The sequence below is a fragment of the Toxorhynchites rutilus genome, chromosome 3 (assembly GCF_029784135.1).
Source record: "Toxorhynchites rutilus septentrionalis strain SRP chromosome 3, ASM2978413v1, whole genome shotgun sequence".
NCBI lineage: Eukaryota > Metazoa > Arthropoda > Insecta > Diptera > Culicidae > Toxorhynchites > Toxorhynchites rutilus.
Window position 1 is genome coordinate 217139465 of NC_073746.1, and position 22681 is coordinate 217162145.

The 22681-nt window shown below is 36.9% G+C and overlaps 3 protein-coding genes across 6 annotated transcripts in view; all 3 read right to left on the reverse strand.

Moving 5' to 3' along the window:
* Positions 1-4320: 4320 nt before the first annotated feature.
* Positions 4321-6930, reverse strand: LOC129773934 (uncharacterized protein K02A2.6-like). Its single transcript, XM_055777609.1, has one exon. It carries the CDS (start codon positions 6928-6930, stop codon positions 4321-4323), a length of 2610 nt encoding a protein of 869 aa, XP_055633584.1.
* Positions 6931-7411: 481 nt separating this feature from the next.
* Positions 7412-10088, reverse strand: LOC129777682 (uncharacterized). 4 transcript variants are annotated; one of them, XM_055784101.1, is made up of 2 exons: positions 9950-10088; positions 7412-8453 (listed from the first exon to the last, which is right to left on the reverse strand). In XM_055784101.1, the coding sequence occupies exons 1-2, from the start codon at positions 9950-9952 to the stop codon at positions 7488-7490; spliced, it is 969 nt and encodes a 322-aa protein (XP_055640076.1). In that variant the 5' UTR covers positions 9953-10088; the 3' UTR covers positions 7412-7487. The 4 variants fall into 4 exon arrangements, with proteins under 4 accessions (XP_055640076.1, XP_055640079.1, XP_055640077.1 ...); XM_055784104.1 differs by lacking the exon at positions 9950-10088 and adding an exon at positions 8726-9609; XM_055784102.1 differs by lacking the exon at positions 9950-10088 and adding an exon at positions 8548-9609.
* Positions 10089-15162: 5074 nt separating this feature from the next.
* LOC129780014 (protein couch potato) overlaps positions 15163-22681 on the reverse strand; it is a 310568-nt gene continuing 303049 nt past the window's right edge. Inside the window, exon 10 of the mRNA XM_055787853.1 lies at positions 15163-21779. Within this exon, the coding sequence (XP_055643828.1) occupies positions 21729-21779 (51 nt within the window). The 3' untranslated portion in view covers positions 15163-21728. The remainder of the gene's footprint in view (positions 21780-22681) is intronic.

The following is a 22681-nucleotide window of genomic DNA, read 5'->3' on the forward strand; positions in this document are numbered from 1 at the left end:
GCTGGCGTTGGAATTGAGGAAAGACAGCGCCATTCGGATTTGATTCGACGTGTTAATGCCTTATTTATTTTTTGATGCACACATTTCACTCCGATCGTAAACATGGAGAATTATAGCTGATTTATAAGACAATGCAGATTCATTAGGTTTGTATTTCTTGTTTTGGGGAAAAATGTTTTGTTAATGCTATATTTCTGTTTAAATCAGATACTCATTCTTATGAATCAGTTTACAAATGGAACATTAGATATATTTACGTAGAACTACGCCTATCTTTATGGGTACCAAATCAGAGATCATCATTTGAGCAATCATTTAATGGAAAATAGAATGCAATCATTATAATTTAATTCGACCCTGAGTGGTTCAATTGCCTAGGAATCAATGTGGCCCACTATCATAGTGACTTTGTACCCACTTGTTATAACACTACAGACCCATTGTCCCATGTCAAATTTGTAGCGTGAACAATTTTTGTTTGAAAATCAGATCTCAGTGGAATATAAGAAGAATTCATGAGACTAACATAGAATTAGTATACAGCAGTTTTATGATTCTGTGACGAGAAACGCTTGTGGTTATTCGCGCAGAGCGTGTTGTCACGTCACAAACTGCATGTCGATATTTACAAGTCATGTTTTTTTTACTCGCATGTTTTCTGGAAAACTGAATATACTGAAGTTTACGTTTATATCAAATCATAAAACAAACTTCATTTGTATGTTTTGAAACTGAGCTGAAAATACGACATTACAGCATTAATGTTCAAGAGTCGGAAACCGCAAAAAGTCAGGTGTTTTCCCGTCGCCAATGTATTTGACTGGTAAGAAGCGAATTTAGTTATAAAATATTCTCCAACGGATGATTCTTATATGAAACTTTCTCAATTTCTCTTTTTTCTCTTTTCACTTTGACATTGTTTACTTTTTGGAAATCGTGCAGCTTACACATGAAAACATGTTTTAGGGAGTCACAACGTTTTTTAAGTCACGCTGAAATGGGTCTACTATTCGCTAAAAAAAACGAAATATTCCAAATATAGATGCAAAAAGTTTATAGAGGAAGGCGAGGGAAGACAGGCACTCTCCAGATTATTGAAGCAATTATTGAAAAAAAAAATATTGGAAAATTATAGTAAAAAATCTTAGTGTAGGGTATTGCATTAACCTTAATTACGTATACCCATTTTAGCGTGTGTATAAGTCAAACATCATGATCAGCAACAAAAATTAACTTTTCAGATTACGACAAACTCCGATTTATTATTTTGTTTGCTAGAAAATTTGTGTTTAGTGGTGAATGTGTACATATTGTTCTGTACACTCTGTCTAACTTCTATAAGACCACCCTAATTCTATTTCGTTGCAACACAAACAGTTAGAATTTCATCAAGATACATGAATACATTGTTGAATGCTTAAAATAAAGTATATTTAACGTCAATTTCGTTCAAAAGAGTTGTTTGTTTATTTATTGTGCTTAAATTTGATAATTTCAGCTGTCCAGTTTTTTTTTTTTATTATCTGTATTATAGTGACTTTCAACTCATTTGGCTGGTTCGTCACTTTTACTTCCATTTTTGGAAGAATGTCGGGAGTGAGAATTGAACTCGTGACCTTTAGCGTGAGAGGCATGGATGTTACCACTACGCCAGATCGCCTCCCAGCTGTCCAGTTCTATAATACCACTTCAAAATTCATAAGTATTAAAAATGAAAAATTCAAAACGATCGGCTGATTTATATGTCATTAATTAGCAACCTTGTCATTTCGACTAATAACCTTGAAAATTCGTGTATGAATACTGTTTACCAAATTCTGATGAACGGATTTCTCGATATTTTTCCATTTTTCGGAAATTGCGACCTTGAGCTCTTTAATCGTGGTGTACCATTTTCCCTCAGTGTAGATTCTGCGTACATTCTTTGTCACTACATACCATAACCCACTCTCGGCTCATGTGAGCTTTGGCAAAACTCAGACGTCTTCCGATGTGAGATGGTGTAAGATGAGGAGCTTTAACCTTTTAAACCCTCTTTATGTTAGGATTTTTACCAAAATTTGACGAATTGTCACCCTAGTAGTAGCGAAGTTGAAATATTGCTTTATTTGCATAAGCAATTTTGAGGTATTCGAAGCTGTACTATTTCCCGCTTATCCCGGTCGAAGAGCTTCGATTTACGTGGAGCTCTCTCCTCCTTACTATATCCTTGAGGATTCGCCAAATAATTGAGCACTACTGGATGGGATCGCCCAATCCGACGAGAAATTTCTCTAATATCAACATTTTCTTGGTGAAATGCATCGATTTGTCTTTCTTCTCTCTCCGTGAGCACTTTTCCCATCGGCATTTACAAGATTGATTGATCGAAACAACTACAACAACGGAAAATGTAACTGGTATAGAAACTTGACAGTTGAAAAATACGAAAACATTCATTTACGCTCAGCGCTTGCACACACATACGAAAATCATGCAGTGTATGGTAGTCACCAATACTTACACACTAGAATATAAATTGAATCATTGTTTGTTTACAATGACACAAAGCAGCAAGTAAAATTTTGCCGTAGACAATTATCCTCTATACGGCTAGAATAACGAGTTATTTTATGTGGCTGTCTCACCCCCGTAGTGGCCAACTTTACCCGGCATGATTTTAGTAGCACCATATCTTTTTTGATTTATCATATTACATTATGAAATAAAAAGTAAACGTCAAAGTCAATGCGGTTGCGGAAAACATCCTAAAGATCTATGCTGACAAAATGAAATGTTTCAATTTTGTATACATTGTGGTTGATTGTACTCTATGATCAGGATGACCGTCTTACCCCGTCGTCCTCTAATCAACATTTATCCGAAAGCTTCTGTATTTTTAGATACAAGCTGTGATAATCGAACATGGTGCTTTCATATAAGCTGACATCTTTTTGTTCAACCTATTATTTCATACAAGATCGAATCAAACATTGTACACAAGTTTGGTAGATTGAGTAACTTTTGTGCAATGGATGGATGGAATCACTAATTACACTACACTGAGAGGAATAATTAGTAAATATGACCAATGTTTTGGTACACGTTACCAGCAGTATTGCCACATTTTCATTTTTCTCATCTCTACTTTTTCTTCAAAAAGTCTGTTCCAAAATCGGTACCAAGAATCTGTGTATACAAAAATAATTGTCGTAGGAAAAACCTATTTTATTAGAATGAAAACATACTCATTTATTTACTACAAATACAGTAGAACCTTGATTATCCGCGAAACAGTCGGGCAAACTCAGCGCGGATAACGAAAACAGCGGATAACGCAATAAAGGAATAAAAATGAGGTGCAAACTTAAAAAAAATATATTTCAGTGTGAAAACTATGTTTTATCAATACATAATTCATTAAACTATCCATCAATAAAGTCGTGTTCACTAGTGGCCAAATAATGTAAAAATCATGACCGAAAAAAAGAGCATGAGCCTACCACTCACTGACAAATTACGGTAAAAGCCCTAGATTAACTATGGAACTCGCTGTCACTGTGCGCTGTCGGGGTTCTACTGTACTACATTTACATTTGCAAGTCATTCGTGCGTTTGATGATGTGACATTGCCACTATGTTTATTCAAATCTTTTGATCCCGTTCATCGTATCGTTACTGAATTTAATTTTTGTTCTGATTATATTCAGAGAAAAATGCGGCATAGTTAGAACATTACAAACAAGGCATCGAGGCGCCGACAATGCGAGAGAACCGTCAATTCTTTTCAGACATTCATTTTTTGTCCATCAATATGCTCGTTTTCTGAAACTGCAATTTCCTTACCGAGCAATTTAACATTTAGAGTACGGAATCCATTCTCCAGATTTTGTATATTCCCATCGTAGAACCCTGGAAACGCCTCTAACACAACGAATTTCGTCCTTATGAAACTGATTAGCACGTTGACTGCCACGTCAGTCACCGGTGACTGACACCGAGTTTTCGCTCAGGCTTGTAGAGTTCTCCTCAGATGACTATCGCTTCCGGTTTCCGGTTATTTATTGGTTTCCGGTTATGGCACTTGGAAAATGCTAATTTCTACTTCCACTCACGTTAACATTCGCCACTGTTCTGCCCTGCGCTCAGAACTCGCACGTTCTCGCCGTCTTCAGTTCTCTCTATATTTCGACAAGGGGCTAGACGATGTATTTTATGTTTATTGCTTTTCTACATCCCTAACCTGGCCCATAAAAAAACGAAAAAAAATATATATGTTTATTCCATTTTTTTTTATGAAAATAACTAATAGCGGTAAAAAAAATAAATCCTTTAAGGAAATTAATCATCATATCGTGCTGGCATCTTAGTTATTCTTTTTGGATATTTCGTGGGTGGGGGTTTAACATCGTTTGGTTTGTCCGCTGTAGCTGGTGTCCCGACAGGATCCGTTGTACGAGGTTGCTGCTCAGATTCATCCTCGGATTCATCTTGTTCACCAGTAGTTGGATACTTTCTCAGGTGAGACACAGGGCGTCTGTACCGCACGCCATCTTCGCTCAGTACAATTACGTCGCTTCCGCTTTTCTTAATCACTGAATACTTTTCCGGTCGAAAGGTTGGCTCCAATTTCCCCATCTCGTAATTCCTGATCATAACGGTATCTCCAACAGCTATATCTGACACCTTTGCATGCCGACGTTTATCCGCATATAGTTTACCTCGCAATTTTCTTATTATATCCTTATCCCGTTGTTCTTCATCGCGATTCCAGTAGGGTTCGGTACGTAGTGACGGCAGCAGATCTTTTACGGGCCGACCTGTAAGCAACTCCATTGGCGACTTTCCAGTGACAGAGTGCGGTGTAGTGTTGTACGAATACACATATTCATTAACCGCCTTCCGCCAATCTTCTTTCATTGTACGAGCAATTTTCAGAGTTCGCAGGATTCCCTGATTCTGTCGTTCAATCAGGCCATTCATTTGAGGCCAATATGGGATACTGTGCACTAGTCGAATATTTTTGTTAACACAGTAGTTCGCAAACTCTTCACTAGCAAAAGGGGGCCCATTATCAGAACGAATTGTTTCCGGGTACGTGTGCTGCTTGAACAAACTCTCCAGAACCTCTATCGTCTTACTCGCAGTTGATGATTTCATTTCAGTAACGGACAAAAATCGGCTATAGTAGTCAGCAATTACCAAGAAGGTCGCACATTCTTTAGCTGTAAAAAAATCAAGAGCCAAATCTTGCCATGCCCGATTTGGCATTTCTTTGCGCTGCATAGGTTCTGGAGGACCTTGTAAAGCTACTGAAGCACATCCAGCACACTCTTGCACCTTATGCTCAACATCACGGTCCATCTGAGGCCACCACAAGTTCTCTCTGAGATTTCGTTTCATTGAAACTACTCCAGGGTGTCCTCGATGCGCGATATCCAATGCTCTTTGTCGCAATCTTGAAGGAAGAATGATGCGATCATTACGCACAACAACACCATCCATTACTCCCAATTCCTTCGCGAAAGCTTGATAGGCGAACAAGCTTGACGGCCACACCTGCGTATTAATAGACTTAACTACTTCCTTGAGTGCATCATCAAGATCCGTTTCTTTCCGGATTTCGTCCAATGTTATTGCCGATGGTCCTTCACCTATTCCACAAACGAAATGCTCCGAAGCATCTGACTGCGGGCACAATCTCGAAAAAATGTCGGAGATATTATGGGATCCCGGAACATGCACCACCTTGAAATCGTAGGGCTGTAGGCGCAACGCCCAGGCCTCAGCACGAGAGCAAGCACGTTTTCCTTCCTGGTGTTTTCCTCCAAATATATATTCGAGTGTCTTATGGTCAGTTAGCACCGTGAAGTGTATTCCGAATAAATACGAATAAAATTTCTCAACCGCCCAAACGACGGCTAAGGCTTCGCGTTGGGTTTGTGGGTACACTTTTTCTGTCTTTGTAAGGCCTTTTGATGCGAAGCTGATGATCCTTGGCTTGTTCATACTATCCCTCTGGACTAAAACCGCCCCAAGGCTCACCGCCGATGCGTCCACGTAAAGCTCTGTCTGGTCCTTCGGGTCAAAGAATCCTAAGCGATGAACGGCACTGGATAATTCGTTACGAAGATCATCGAAAGCTTTCTGTTGTTCTTTGCCAAATGTTTCTACTTCCCCTCTGATGAATGTTCGGAGAGCCTCCGTTCTCGATGACAAATGCGGTATAAACTGTCCAACAAAATTGATCAAGCCCAAAAAACTTCGTACTTCCTCCTTCGTTTCTGGCATCCTGAAGTTTTGGATAGCCGAAACTTTATCATCAGTAGGGCTGATTCCATCGACACTAACCTTGAATCCTAGTATTTTAAGCTCTTTCACTCGAAACAAACACTTCTCTTTATTCAGAAACGCGTGATTCTCTTCAAGAATATCCATGACCATTCGTAGTCGCTCATCATGCTCGTCTACTGTGGATCCCCAAATAACCACATCATCAATATAAACTACGACACCTTCAGTGCCAGCCAACATTTCACACATTATCCGTTGAAAGATCTCGGGCGCGCAGTTTATACCAAACATTAATCGTTTAAAACGCATTAGACCTTTACTCGTCATGAACGTAGTAATCTCGCGCGATGCTGGATGTAACTCCACGTGATAGTATGCAGAGGTTATGTCGATCATAGAGAACACTGTCGCTCCTTTCAGCTTGTTAAGCAGCGTGTCAATTAGTGGCAGTGGATAATGCTCCCGTTGAATGGCTTGATTCGGGTATCGCATATTGATACACAAGCGGATATCGTTAGTTCCCTTTGGAACCACAACCATTGGGGAGATCCAATCGGATGGTCCTGTTACTGGCTCAATTATGTCAGTTTCCAACATTTCCTGGATTTTCTGATTGACCTTGTCTTCCATCGCTACCGGAATTTTGAGGTAAGCCATTTTTCTGGGGGCCACAGTTGGATCAATAGATAATTTTACTTGTATATTTGGGAATTTCGGGAACGGAGCTTTATTCTGTTCAATGTTTTGAACTTCTAGTCCAACTTTCAAGACTTTGAGGTCCTCTGCGGTTCTTCTACTTAGCAAAGATTTGTGTGCTCCCTGAATTACGAAAAATTCGGTAAACATTTTGGGTTTTGTGTCGTTGATAGTGACCCATGCTTCGAAAATGCACACTACCCGTAGGGGTTCCTGGCTAGCATATGCCAAAAATCGTCGATCGCTTTGCAGTTTTTTTTTAAAAACCCTGGCGTTGTTAGACACCAACTTTTCCCAGTCATACTCCGTAACGGTGTTGATTGTTGCCCCAGAATCAATCAAAAATTCTATTGGAAGTTGGTCAATAAACCCCACGATTGTTCCATCATTCTATGTCTTCACCTAACAAAATAAATAATTTGAAAATACTATTAGTGTTTGCTTATTTATTCATCGTTTAATTAGACAAGATTTAACTTTTACAGTTTGTATACTAATAGTTAGCAAAAATGAAGAACTCATTCTACCTCTGAAGATTTATGTTCGTCGCGTCGTAATGGATATCCAGATCCCGGGCTTTGATTATTTCCATCTCGCAAAGCATTAGTTTCCGCTCTCTTCCATGAGTATCGAGCTTTAAATGACTTATTCCGGTTAGCTGTACACTTTCTTGCAAAGTGGCCCACAGCGCCGCAGCTGTGGCATGTAGTATTTCGGGCAATGCAGTTTTCAGATTCTCGTTGGTGCCGCCAAGATCCACACCGGCTACATTCTGTTCTTCCTCTACCATCCGATTTTCGCTCGTACTGAACCGGTCGTGTGGAATATCCACTCCTTGGCATCACCTTCTTTGTCCATTCTTGCTTAACCACTGCCACGGCTCCATTTTCGGATCCAAATGGATGCGTTTTCACTTTCTGCTTCAATAAAACCTCGCGGTTAATCGCATAGTTCACGATCTCATCCAGATTCAGGGTACTTTCGAGACCTTTATCTCGCACTCTCTCATCCATCGCACCGACAGTTATTTGTTGTAGTAACTCCTTCTCCTCACGCTCACCAAAATTGCAGCATGCGGCCTGCGTACGCAATCTCAACAAGTAGCGATTGAATGTCTCACCAGCGGCCTGGCGGAGAGAACGGAAAACCTCCAGTTCTACTCTTTCGTTACGTTTTCCCACGAAAAAGGCGTTGAGGCGCATGATAGCATTGTCGTACTCCGGAGCGTCTTGTGGAGCGAACAGAACTTTCACCGGTTCTGGATGGATTTCTCCCGCCACGGGTGCGAGGTGGTGATAAATTCTTTGTAGGCCCCTACCTCCCCGAGCCAGCAGAAAAAGAAGCTTTTCGTGCTGAGATTCGATCTTCTTCAGCTCCAGAACGATTTCACATGAGCGGTGCCATTCCTCCCATTCACGACGCAGATTGGAGGCATCAGTGGCATCATTGAATGGATCTAACGGGAAATGATTCTCAGAATCCATCTGAAATTCAAAACGAAACAAACCGTTTTACCCTACAGATTTCATTCAAATAAGCACTATGTACGTTTTTTTTTATAGAATTTTGATAACTAACATCAAATTGTTCGAATAACAAATACGGTAAACTGCAATTCCAAGCTCGTTAATCAAACCGATCGAGAAAAAACGAAACAAAATGAGTTGAACAAATGTTTTTATTATAAATTTATATTATAAAACATGGTTTCTTTTATCATGAAATACACTTCTCATACAACATATAAATCGCTCACAAAAGGGTGTTTTCCATAACGAAATAGTTTTTCCTAGCGCTGTTCTTTCTTCTGTTTTTGTTTTTTTTTTCTGCTGATGGTGGTCACGATGGGATTGGTGATGACGTACAGCGTAACGGCAAATAGGTACCCGGTACTCATCAGCGACGGATGCCACGAAAACAAAACAGTAGCTTTATTGAAGCAGTGATAAATCGTCATCGTTTGCTCGTTTTCGTCTCCTCATAGGTTGCGGTCTGTTCGCAGGAGATTAACGAAATCCTTTGTTCTCCCGTGAAAGTCAACTTGCGGTCCTGTTTCCAAGAGTTTTTAATGGGGAAATAATTTCGTCGGCTTCGATGTCCCCGCTGATAATCTCATTTGCACTGTCGTCGTCAATATAAGACTCACAATGATCAGCTGGAGATGGTAAACAAAGTTGTCAACTAGGCATAACAGGGATGACTAGCTCATATAACTTCACATGATATATATTGTCACGCACTGAGATTTTGTCTTGGGACATCAAAACAAAACAAAACAAAACATGAATCAAGTTCATTAAACCACTACTGCATCACTTCGCTTTTGTCGCTTCTTTTTATTTACTAATACTCCAAACTGTAATGGTAGTGGTAAACATGTAAAAGCTCCAAAGTTCATGCAGAGCTTTCGGGTTTACTCGTTAGATGGGCTCTTCGTTTACAGATACAACGATCACTGTCCCTCATGTTGTACGTCAGTTTTCAGCCGGTCGTGCAACTTCCATGCTATCCTCCCGCACGGTCATCCATCAATCTCGCGTCCCTTCACTTGCCTCCATTTGCGCTACGGTCGTCAGCCGGCTCTTCGTATTTTCGCTCTCACTTCTTTTTTGTGCCTCGGTCGTCAGCCGATTTCGCATCTTTTCCCTTTATTAATTTTTTTTTTCAAGGCCGTCAGCCGATCTCGTATCTTTTCCTCTTATTTTTTTTTCTCTTTTAATTTAATTTTTTTTTCTTTGTGTACCATGGTCGTCAGCCGTTCTCGCGTCTTTTCCTCATAATTTCATCCATTTTAAATGCGTTTTTTTTTCTTGCGCAGCGTTCACAGAAAATTGTACCTTCCATTTTGAGCACCCTCACATCAAACATACGAGTCACATGAACCACACAACTCAACAATTATATGCAGAGAAAAAAAAACGGCCATTTTGATTCTCAATGAATAACATTTCCATAGATGATTTCGTACTAAAATACTCACCATGCAATCGTACCGACTGCGCCAATTTGTAGAGTTCTCCTCAGATGACTATCGCTTCCGGTTTCCGGTTATTTATTGGTTTCCGGTTATGGCACTTGGAAAATGCTAATTTCTACTTCCACTCACGTTAACATTCGCCACTGTTCTGCCCTGCGCTCAGAACTCGCTCGTTCTCGCCGTCTTCAGTTCTCTCTATATTTCGACAAGGGGCTAGACGATGTATTTTATGTTTATTGCTTTTCTACAAGGCTGTGTCAGTTACCGGTGACTGACCGTATAACATATGATAATAAAGGTAACTAATATAAGCATATACGCTTATAAGCATTCGAACAAAAATATCTTCCACTATAATAAGAAACGATGGCCCTAATACGTTTCAAAATGTCCATAGAGTCGCTATAAAAACCGTGGCAATCAACGTGTTAAGGAATACCATTTCCGGCGTCCACATACCGCTTCAATTCGCGTTTTTCGGAGAATATTATAGTTCAATTCATTGTTGTTCAAGATAGCAACGACTTTTACTATAAAAATTGAAAATAGTACATTTTTCGTCATTAGAAAAATAGGTGAAAAATCGAACTTTTTTTTTGCTTGGAGGTAAAGTGGTCACCTAGTGGGGGCAAAATGTTCACTCGCCCATTAATATTTTTCCACAGTCATAGCCACAAAAGGAACCTCTTCAAGAGCAGAATGTGATGAGGTATATAAGCTTTAGTAAACAGAAGATTGTAAGTCGTTATGCACCTATGACCACTTTGCCCCCAAATATCAAAGTAATTTCTATGCTTATTAATCGCTGAGATTGAACAAAATATCTGTTCACCTCTCCTAGAACATGTGAACAGTCGTCCAAACTGATGATTTGTCCAACATATCAGATTGAATAAACTAAATTTCACGAGAAATTCCTTAGATACCATGCGGATAGAACTACGGCCGAATGGCTATCGAGAGAGCAATTTCTGTTTTTATTTATATTTTAACATGTGACAGCTCTACTGAAGTACAGGGTGACTCAAAAGTCATTAAATGCTTCAAACATAAGGTGATTATCTAAACGGCATCTAAAGTCAATAGTTTTAGTACCAAACTAATTTGCCCCCCAATAACCCTATAGTTTAATGATTTCTGTATGCATAAATCATGCTGAAATGTCTATTTTAGCGTTGTCACTTTTTTTACCTCTCTATTGCGTTATCCGCTATTTGCGTTATCCGAGGTAACGCTGCCAGACTATTCCGCGGATAATCGGGGTTCTACATGAATTTTATTGTTCGCACGGGCACTCAGTCATTTTTTGTATTGTTATTGCCTTGTTTGTAGTATTTTGTTTTTTTCGTGGCACTAAAAAATAACAAAACATTGCAAACCGTGCACAGTAGGGCGACTCCATACAAAGGCTGGTCAAGGAAAAAAAGTGTCCTTAAATGCGAAAAATATGGTTTTTACATGATTTCGGGAATCTGGCATCCTTTTTTTTATTTGGTGCCGTCCATAAAGCACGTGATCCAATTTTTTTGAGACTCCCACAGTAGTATTTTTTACGTACTTTTTTATATAATTTTATGATCTTTGATCAACCCACTGGGCGTCCTCTCTATTGAAAAAAAGATCATTAACTATGTAATCTTCAAGTCAAACAAATTCTGCTGTAAATATTTTTTTAGATTACACATTAAAACAATAACGTCTTCTTCTTCTTTTTCTTCTTCTCCTTCTTCTTCTTCTTAACTGCCATCAGATTCATCGTGATCTTTCCCTGATTCAACAATTATTTTCAACAATAGAAACATTACTTCATCTGATGGTTTTTTACAATTACCTTTCTCTTATTCAAAATAGGTGTTTACTATTGTATACGTGGAGATAAGAAGATCATTGACTATATTATGATTGGGTTTCCGGAATAAAACGCTGCAGAAAACGACTGCAACAGAAACTACCACTCAGAAAAACTAGAAATATTGTGGCGCGGTATTGTATTTTAAAACAAAAATTAACCGGGCATACGTAACGCCTCGGGCAGACGTATGCCGTCCGACGCTCGGTAAAGCTCGGTCGGGCATTGCTAAAGGAATGCATCCTATGTTTCAAACTAACCGGGCAATCAGTGGATCCCAGGTTTGCGTGCGAGACACCGCCGCTTCCAATGGCGGGTCGGCGGTGGACTCGGATCGCGTCATCGATTCCATATCCTCGCTAAATGGGGACTTCGTTCTACTTTTCGGATTGTTTTAATTTCAGTAAAAAACATGGAAAAACACATTTTTATAAGACCATTTGGCAAATCATTTCGGAAACCAGTATATTGAACTGTAAGAAACTGCTTTTATGTTTTGGAAAACATGAGTTTCCAAAGATGCAATTGAAGTTTTCCTTAACATGTCCGTCTTACCGCCATCTCCCCTAGACTTTTTCTAAGTGGTTGTTTCTGTTTCAGTTGTTTACTGCTCCGATTTATTCTGGTTACGATTATGATTAGTATTTTCTCGACAATTTTTACGAGTGAAATGTTGTTGGGCATATTTAATTATTTTATTTCTCTTATCTTGAGCCACTTCGGTCATTCTATCTATAGGTAATACCGCGGTTTGAATAATTCTATAGCCACGAAGAAAAAATTCTGTGCATAGCATCAAGATTACGGATCAATGTAACGTGTTGCTGTGTCATTACAGTAATCGTTAACTTTTCTGGATCTATCTGCTAGGAGCATGAACAATTCACGGAGTTTTGCGCTAAAGCGGACAACGTTCATTTAAAAGCTTATGTGTTTAACCAAATTTTGTATGTAGTCACAATCGTGACAAACAAAACTTTGAAGCTGGTTCTCTACAAAAAATCATTTTTTTCATTTTTTTTTTGCCGGGCAATATCTAATAAAAGAGATTTGTTTTGTATAGTTTTTCGAACAACTATTACCTTCATGCCAAAAAAAATCCAAGTGATCATTAAAGCTGCAGAGCATTCCAAAGTAATGTAACGTTCTGAATCATATTTTGGACACTTTGTTCTAATATCTTAAAACGCCTAATGCACTGATGACATAACTATAAAATTAATATCACAATTGCTTCTTTAGAGTAATACCTTGGTTTCACTATCACTTCAATTGAGAATTACATTTGAATTATTACATATTAAGGAAAAACCCAACAGCACTACTCATTATCGTTTGTGTCTGACGTTTGCTTAGCGTGAGCACATAGAATTTACCCCTTCATCAATATTGAAATTTCTCTCGTGTTTCACCAGTTCTCATCATCGTTATCAGGTTACTGCGACTGCTTCGTAAGCGTTTCGCAGTTGACTATAAAATATAATCAAGTGTTATGTAATTTTCGTTCAAAAAATTACAAAATAAAGTGTCCGAAATTTGAATTCAATCTGTCCGAAATTTAATTTTTTTATAAATAGTATTTGTCCGAAGTTTGATTTTTATTCGCTTGATTTGTAAAGCATTTTATTCGATGATTTTTTTTGTATGTTTTCAATCAAATAGGTACCAAAGTAGAAAACTTAAAAGTATATTGAACTAATTTATTAAAAATATCAATCAAATAATACCTGCTGTGCATAAAGTTTAGATCTGTTGTCTGCATCATATGCCTTAAGCGTACGAAATATGACTCAGAACGGTACTTTTTATCAAAAAATTGTCAAAAAGATCAGTATGTATTTGGGATTTAAGAACAATAATGTCATAGCAAGAAAGAAAAAAATATTAAGAAACAGCTAAGGCTATTTTAGTTTTTTTTCCTGATGGCCAGCGATTCCCCATCGGTTAAATTTAAAAAATCCTAACTCAACAACGAATCCATTTTTTTTGCAATTGTGATATTATGCATTTGAATGTATTTCAATTCTTTTCTTGCGAATTTGTATAAATTTCATATGTCGATCATCTGGATCAGTTCAGTAGTTTAAAAGTTATGAATTTTTGAAAAAAAGTCATTTTTGGAAAAAGGGGAAAAAGTAGATTTTTCGGAAAATGGAAATGGGCACCCCGATAAAAAAAAATCCTAATCTAATATTTTGCGATATTAATCAAGCTATCAATTTTCACGAAAATCTGAGAATCAAATATCGGTTTGCTATGGAATGGGTCTATTATAATAAGAGATCAAGCTTTAGGAACAATTTGTTCTACTTCTATGAGTTGAAGATATCAATGAAGAGAAAATAAACGAGTACAGGGCGGACTCGATCATATACAGTTTCCAATTTCTCGCTGTATATAATCGTATATAAAAACAATATTTTTTGGAATTGTTTTGTATACATTTTTTTTGTTTTATGAATTTGATAGAATTTAATTCTTGATTCATCCTCTTAGTCATAAAATACCTTTTCTCATATAAAGAAATATTACATATATTCGGAATCTTCTAGGAGTAATAGAGGATTATATTTAATGAAAAAATCCTCCTGTGCATATGTTTGAATTTGAACAATGACAAAGTTATTGAACTTCTTTTTTTTCGGGCTCTGCATTAAAATGGCTCTACATCAAAAAGTAAAGTAAAAAGTAAACGTAAAAAGTAAAAGTCTGTTGCTTCCATTTGAAAGATGAGTAAATTTAGTACAGGATATAGTTGTGAAACATCTAAATTAGAGGATTTAAATAACATTTTGGACGTGAAAAATTTAAAAGATAGTGGTTTTGAAGGTGTTATTAATCTTTTTATCTCAAAAAAATTATAATAAATTTGATTTTTTCTATCAACTCTCTAACCGCTCTACAATTTGTTCTTCGACACCCAACATCCATCTTTCTTAATTTCGCTGCAATTTCGTTACAAGCAATTCCTGGTGAGAATTCAATCAAATTCTTCAAAAAATCATGATTTTAACTTTACTGCACTTATAATAGCCAATTAAAAGTCACCGTAACGTTAAAATATTATATATTTTCTTGAAATAAGCCATATTTGAAATACACCAAAACAATGTTTTCTCCAAACTATATAACAGTCCGGATTTTATGAATTGTTGCCAAATGACCAAACCACCAAGGTTTATTTGGTGCAGAATCAGCAGTAAATGATTATGAAGTACTGCGTTGCACTTCTGACTGTTAATTCGTGTTGATGAAAAGCTATCTGAACCAGGCCTTGAGCCACATACTGCATTGAAAGAACGTTAGAAATTTATGGGCAGAACTTTTTTCATATGAAAGGAGAAATCGGATAAATAACAACCCTTGGTTTGATATTTTATGTTATTCCATATTTATTTTATTTGTAATTTAATTTTTCACTTTACCCCACCTTTGGACCCTATACAATGTTAATTATATCTAGCATTCGATAGTTAGTACAATTTGTCATCATTTTGTTGATCTCTTGTTGTGTCTTGTTATCTTTGCTTGTTTCGTTTTGTTTTTTTTTGTTTTCGTTCGGTTCAAGGATTGAGATTTTCAGTTTGTAGCGTCATAGGTTTGCATCGATCTTGCCTGATCGCAAATTTCGAATTTCGATTTGTTTCTTGTTTGCTTTTGTTTTGTGTCATGACATTCAGGTAGAATGATTTCCTCTTAATAACGTTTCTCGCTGAGATGTACCCACATATCTCTAGTTAATTATTGTATCAACGTTTTTTTTCGATCCGCTCTCTAATATGTCTATGCCACGGATGTGATCATGAATCCTCTTATTGAATTTGGAATGGATGTTGGTTTGAATTGGTTACCATTTTGGGTTTTGTTAGCTATTACGTCGATATAGTATCATGGAAATTAAACATCCAGGTCCGGGATGCATGAGGGTACTTATTCAATCTGTAACGACTAATAGCTTATTTGTTTTGTTTTACTTTTTTTGCGTTGATCCATATTCGTAAACTATTTTTCTTTACTTTCAATGATTTCCTCATATGCTTTGATTTGGTATTCAAAGTTTCAAAGTAATGTTTATGTTTATGTTTTAATTGATTTTTGTCATTCTCGTAAAAAACTTTAAAAATCAATTTAAATATCCTTTTCCTTTTTTTTATTTTTATTACTTTCTACTCTTATGTTTCTTTAAAATTTTATTTAAGGCCATTCCTGTTCTGAATTGTATGTCTTCTGAAAAGAATGAAACGAGGCGACGACGTCAACTGATAAGATTAAGTCATCATTGAGACTACACGAAAATGTGTACGGAGAATGTTATGTACATTTCGAATGAAACCTAAAGGTGCTCTAGAAAATTATAGTTTAGTCAAATAATGAGATTCTGTGTGATGTTATACAGTGAGAGAGACTTACCAAACTGAAAGCTAACAATTCAGAACAGTTGTTACGATTAGGAGTTTTTTGTTCGTATTAAAATAATAACAGTGCACAATAATCAAGTGGTTCGCCGTTCCAGCGTCGCCAGCGTTGCCAGCTCCGAGAGAGAATAGTGCAGAGAGAAGAGGTTAGAAGGTTCTAGAAAGCTCGTACTCATGTTTTTGTTTTGTCTGTATGTTTTATGTAAGCAATACCGTTTGCCAAATGGTGTAGATGGAGTGGGAACTCCCCTATGAAACCATATCATTCAGTACGTACTCGGCGCTTGGCGGCGGAAACGCTGGAAGAGCATAAAACTTATCGAAGAATTCGAATGAAAATCTTGTGTTTTTAAAAATGGTATCAACATAGAAGGGAACTTCTTCGGAACGAATTCTAGCTCGAAAGGAAAAAGGTTAATCACAATCGTCTCCTGAAAGATTCTCTTTCCCCGCTCTGCCGTAGATTGAGAGATTCTCTCCAGCGTCTTTTTTCTTCTTTTACTGTTTGTCCACTTATATTTTACTTTAATTAATTTATTACTTGCTTCGTTTGTCTGCTGTTTAACCACGTTTTGCTCTATGTCTATTACAATAATATATAAGATTCCCATAAAAAGTTTCAATATTATTTCCTTTTCCTCCGTTTTAATATATTTTATCACTTTTTAGGAATAGATAAAAATATTTGTCAAAAATTTTCTCTTGTTCATATATCGTACAGTTAAAATTATTATCGAAATCATTTCAATTTTTCAACAACAATGTATTTTAGATAATTGGAAAAACTCTAAAACGGTAAAAAACGATTAAATTAAAGGAAACGAATGAGAGAAAGAGATGAGTTGTGAGGGGTTTGGTGGGAAACTCAGAGAGAACATTGTGCACCATTAAGACAAATTAACCCATCTATTCAGGGGGTGTGGGGTAGGTGTACCGGGGGGTGGTGGGGTGATTAACAACTACAAACTGAAATAACCCTTTGTTGTGTCATTAATTCTGTGCTTTTTTCTTGCAATGCCATCGAATGTATTCCTTTGTATGAGAGTGAGTGAGTGTGTGCAATGTGCTCATTGTTTGTTTTACATCTTTGTGTGTGTGCATATTCGATAATAACAAGAAAACAAAACCGTAACAAATTTGCAGAGTTTCTGTTCTCTTTAGATCGAAGCATTCGTGAATTCGTGATTTTCAATTGCGCGCTTCGGTACGCGTTTTTGAATGAAAGAAGTGACGCTTGCTAGTGTTGATCATCAAATCAAGCGCTGCGTTTGCTTTAAATTGGATCGCCTTTACGTGAATGCGTGTGTGTATGTGTGTGGGGGAGAGAAAACAGTTGAAAGTATAAGCTGAGAAGCGTTTCTGTGCTCTAAATAGGCTAAAGACAGACTGCGAGCAGTGTCGCCAGATTCATGGGGTTTTACTTATTGTTTTGGTTAGTATATAAAAATATTTGACTAGGTAAAAGTCTCAGCTACGAGTTTGTAGTTGTCGCTGAAGGCGTTTTTGGTAGAATTGTCATTTTTTTTTTGTTTCGTTTACTTTTCTCTATAAATTGATAACAGTTTTTCATATTAAGATATTTTGTAAGGTTTTCTTTGCGATGTTCCGTGTCTTCTTGTTAGCTATATCGAATTTGTTAGGTGTACAAACAAAACGAGTGAGATAGCGTAATTCAATTGCTTGTATTTTTTGCTGTAAATTAGCGTTTTGTTTTTTATTTCTTCGTCCTTGCTTTCGACACATCACTTAGCGCGTCAATAAGGAATGGGTTTAATGAAGGTGGCAAGTTTTAGTTTGACTTTTTTTTTGTTTTCTCTTTCATTGCTGTTTTCCTGCGAATGCATTGCCGTAGCGATTTTTGATCGTCTCATTGTCCAAACTCTGATCTTAGATTAGCTGTCGAACTAGTTTGACGTTATATCAGTTTAATTAACATCTGTCTATTATTATTCTAGATATTACATTCCATTGTACTACATACTCTATAGCTAAATATATATATTCACTGTTATGCTTATCAGCTGTTATGCGTTCTACTTGTATTATTCGAAAAAATATATATATCCATGTTTAACTGTTACAAATTAGTTGTTTTATTAAGGGTAAAGCAAAAAATAAATTAGCATTGGCTTCAGAATAAATAAATAATTTAAATAATACAGTACATATCTTTGGTTAATTTTTTTTGTATATCAAATTCGAGAGAACAGAAAATATTCAATAGGATTTACAGTGTTTACTCAGACTGGAAAGTAGGCTGCAAGCGAAAGTCGTAGGTCCTCTTACGTTTTGGGGAGAATCAAATCGCATTCGATCAACCCTCTTCCTAAAAGTGCCGCGAGTTCGCCGCTAGACACTTCAAGTGACAGTGGTTCATTGTAAAGAGATGTTTTGTTTTGATTGTCAGAATCACGAATGAACCTAGAGAGGCGTTTGTTTCCAATTGTGAACACACTTCGAGAGTGTCTTTTCCGGTTGCGTTCACTGTTCCAGTCCGGAGTAGAAGTGAAGGAATAGTTAGAAAAACAAATAGATGAAGTTTGCCTTTAAATCCTTCAACATTGCGCCTATCATAATATTTGAACAAATACATCAATATTATTTTTGCTTCACATTTCACAATTTTAGCGTATTTTAGTTTTTTTTTTGTTATTTAGAGTGATAGTTTTTCATAGTTGTAATAAATGTATAGTTAATATATTATATTCTCGTCAGTTACTACTAATATATGTTCACATTTTCTTCAATAAATTTCTCTTCAATATGATCGGGCACGAAATTGATATGTTTGAATTGTTGATTTATCGTAACACTTTTTTTTCTCCATTGAATAATCTTTTATATCGTTAATTAGTCTAGTTTTTTTTATTTATTCCTCGTACCGTTTTTGTTTCTTTCATCTTCACAAATGAATCAAACTGGGGAACTGAAATGTTTTAATAATTAGCTTTGCAAAGATCGCATAATCAACAAGTTATTCAAATAAAGCTAGAAGGCATTTGAAGTTTGATTAGTCATCATCAGACGTCTATAAAGTTCTAGAAAAGATCGCTCGAAGAAACGTAGCTGCAATTTGTTTTTGTTTTGCTCTAAAACGATACCCAAGTATACATTTACACTCAATTAGCCGTGTTCTTATAAACAAGTGGGAAATATGTTTGGTTTAGTATGTTGATCGACCTGCATTTTTTCTTTAAACTTGAGATTTTGGCTGCATTTGGTTAGCCTTCTAAAAATAACAAGTTTTTTCTCGACGCTGTTTTACTAAATCATTTATCACATATTCCATTACGTTTATCCAAGCTAAACATCCTACGGCTAATGTATGAGAAGTCTTCATAGATTTGATGTGAATGAAAATGAGTTTGATCCGAAACGCGAAATAAACACATCGTTCTCATAGTCGTCATAGGATGCATCTCTAGCAGTTAGACAGTTATTTTTTATGATTATTTCACTAACTTATTTTCCCTACATTTAAATTTAACCCAAAAGTTGATATGTATTCATTTATCTCCCGCGCAAAAGCTAGCTCAGATAGGAGACCTCCCTTGTTCTGAGGCAGCAAGATGTTCTGCTCTTTGCCAATTTGAAGGTCCCTCATCGTGCTATGCTTTTGGGGGCCGGACCAAGATACAGATTGTCGTCTTTGAAACAGATCTATACTCATCCGATTTAACTACACATTGTATTGGACGGAATGATTATTCACCTCGCATTCATCTCTCATACCTTTCTTCCCTTGGTTTTTGATCTGCCCTAATTTGATGTTCGCATACTGCTCTGTATTCTGCACCGCAAGATGCGTATTCTGAACCCCGATGTTAACCAGCTACCTTCAGCTTTGACCGTTCCGCGAAGAAAAACAGTCAAAGATCACACTTTCCCGATTTTTTTAAGTTTTCTAAAAATTTGCCTGGATAGATGCCTAGGAGCCTAATTTATCAATAAATCAAACACTGAAAAATGTTTCACTACTTATTGCTATGTTCATAATATTCTCTCTTAGCCGCGCGTAACGTTCAATGTAATCTCCTCACAAATGTCATTCACTTGTTGGTGGGACAGGATTGATTGGGAAAAGGGACAAAGTCAACCCTCGGAGGCCTTCGAGAAATTGAACGTGTTTCTTTTTTCTTCCTCTTACACTTTGGTATGACATAGCTTCTCTGTGTTGTTTCGTAGGTATATTTTGTTTATCGTACTTCCTTTCTGCCGATAGGAACTCATGAAATTCTTTGGTGTTTTACAGTGTCTAATTGACGGTAACTGCGCAAAAATCTGCGGTTATATCTTTTCGTGCAGTGCACAACCTCCGTCGGTTTGTCTCTATCACGGGTTGACCTTTGCTTCCCAATCAAGATTTGTCCGTGTGTCCACACGCATATAGATTATTCGGTTTTTCTCTCGGGTATCCTCACACGGTTCAATTGTATGTAACATTTGTTGTGTAACTTGATAACATCATATTTGTTTTTTTTTGTTTGGATAAGGTTTAATTTTTGTAAAGAACAGTGATGTTGTCTAAAATATTCGCTACATTCACTAGCTACAAGCGTACGCTTGTATGATCCGAGTCCTGTCAGTAGTATCCTAAACGAACGAAGACCCTCCCCCCCTAAAACCCGATGTGATCACCACGGAAACATGACTTGGGTTTAGCATACCCTCCGCACATCGCCCAGTGCGACTCCTGCTGGATGTTGTTGTTGTTATCTGCTTACTTACAAATAGGCTTTATAAATCAACGATTAGTTTTGGAAACTATCATTCTTCCCTTACACTATAAATCTTTGATATGTATTGATATTTCATGTACAATACAATTATTGCTTCTCGCTTGTGTTTTATTTTCATTCATTTATCATTTATCGTAGTCGTTCTATGTTACTCATAATTTCGTACAAATAGGTTTGAATGGTTGAAACCCTAATCACACGTTTTGTTGCCGTTTTCAAATGTTTCACATTTTTGTTTGCTAGTAAGAGTTGTATCCTAACGCTCAACAAAACTTCAAGTTGTTTAACATGTAACGAAAAAAAACAAACTATGATATTAAAACAATACTCAATATGCAATGGTTTAGGGCACATTTTGGTTTAGTACGATCAATTGAATAAGTTAGAGGGTTGAAAGGTTTGTTTGCTAGTGTCAATCTTATGTTATCACATCTTTTGTTTTTTACTCGCCAAAAATAATAGAACTGTTTGGTTGAATTTCACGAATAGAATGTCGAACGTTGATTATGAATTTTGAAAGAGTACGACAACCGTTTTACGCTCTCGGCTGCGGGATGGTGATTGCGTAGAGCCCGTTGTTGTTGTCGTTATTGATACTGTTGTATCGTCCAGTCGTCGATATACCGTTAGCAATGCTGAATCCAAGTCCGTTTCCGTTAGTTCCATTGGTATAGGAGTTGTTGATAAAGGTGTTCGCCGTCTGTAGATGATGATTTTGCTGTTGCTGTTGATGATGGGGTCAAGTTGTTGCCATTATGTATGTGTTGAGATCGGTTCGTTCACTCTTCTTCCCCAAATGGTGTTCCATTCTTTGCTCCATACCCGCTCCCCTACAATGAAGAGAAAAAAATGTGGATTCGGTTACTGGAGTTATCTTGATAGTGGAAATGGTTTTATTGATGAGTATATATAGAACAAGTATGCATTGAATTAAAAAAGTTGAACTGTAATGAATTAATCATAAACTGATGAAGGCTCGATGATGGAACAGGTTTGCCTAATGCAGTTATCGAAACATTACGGTGCGTGAAAAAAAAAAGCAAAAAAAGACAAATATTTTACAACTATTTTTTCTACAAAGTACAATAAGAAGTATCAGAAAGTTGGTGAAGGCTACAATTTCCTAAACTTCTAAAAATTATGTATAAACTAAGATGACGTTTATCCAGATTTTTTGAATCTCTGCATTCTGTTTTTTTGAACGTTGCGTAGAACTCTTACGAGAATGTAAACAAAAAGTCATACTAACATATACTTTGTGGAAAGCTGAAATATAGATTTTTTAACGTAGTTATTTATTTTGAACAATTATTCGTATTAGGCCAGGTTCTCACGGCAGCGGGGCGTAAACGTGGCTTGAGCGGGGCGTGGGCGTACCTCTCCACGATATTTCAATTCACTCCCATTGCCAACGACGTGTCTTCGGTGTGTTTTATGAAAATTGGGCACGCAAAAAAAAATCGCGCAAAAAATTGCGTAATTTTAAGCAAATCGCGTAAAAAAATCACGTTATTTCGAGGAAATCGCGTAAAAAAAGTATTATGTATTTTGACAAAATGTTTTGTCGTAGTACGTACGAGCCCGCATGCGCGTCGTTTGTGTTCTTGCGTGCGTGCGTTTGTGTGCACGCGCGTGTTTGTGTGTATGGATGCAATTGTGTCTTCGTGTGCGTTTGTACACTCTCACAAACACGTGCGTTCGTACATGTTTGTGCATGTGTGTGCAAGTTTGT

Coding starts and splice junctions, on each gene's coding strand:
- LOC129773934 (XM_055777609.1), bottom strand. CDS start 6,930: ATGGCTTACCTCAAAATTCCGGTAGCGATGGAAGACAAGGTCAATCAG.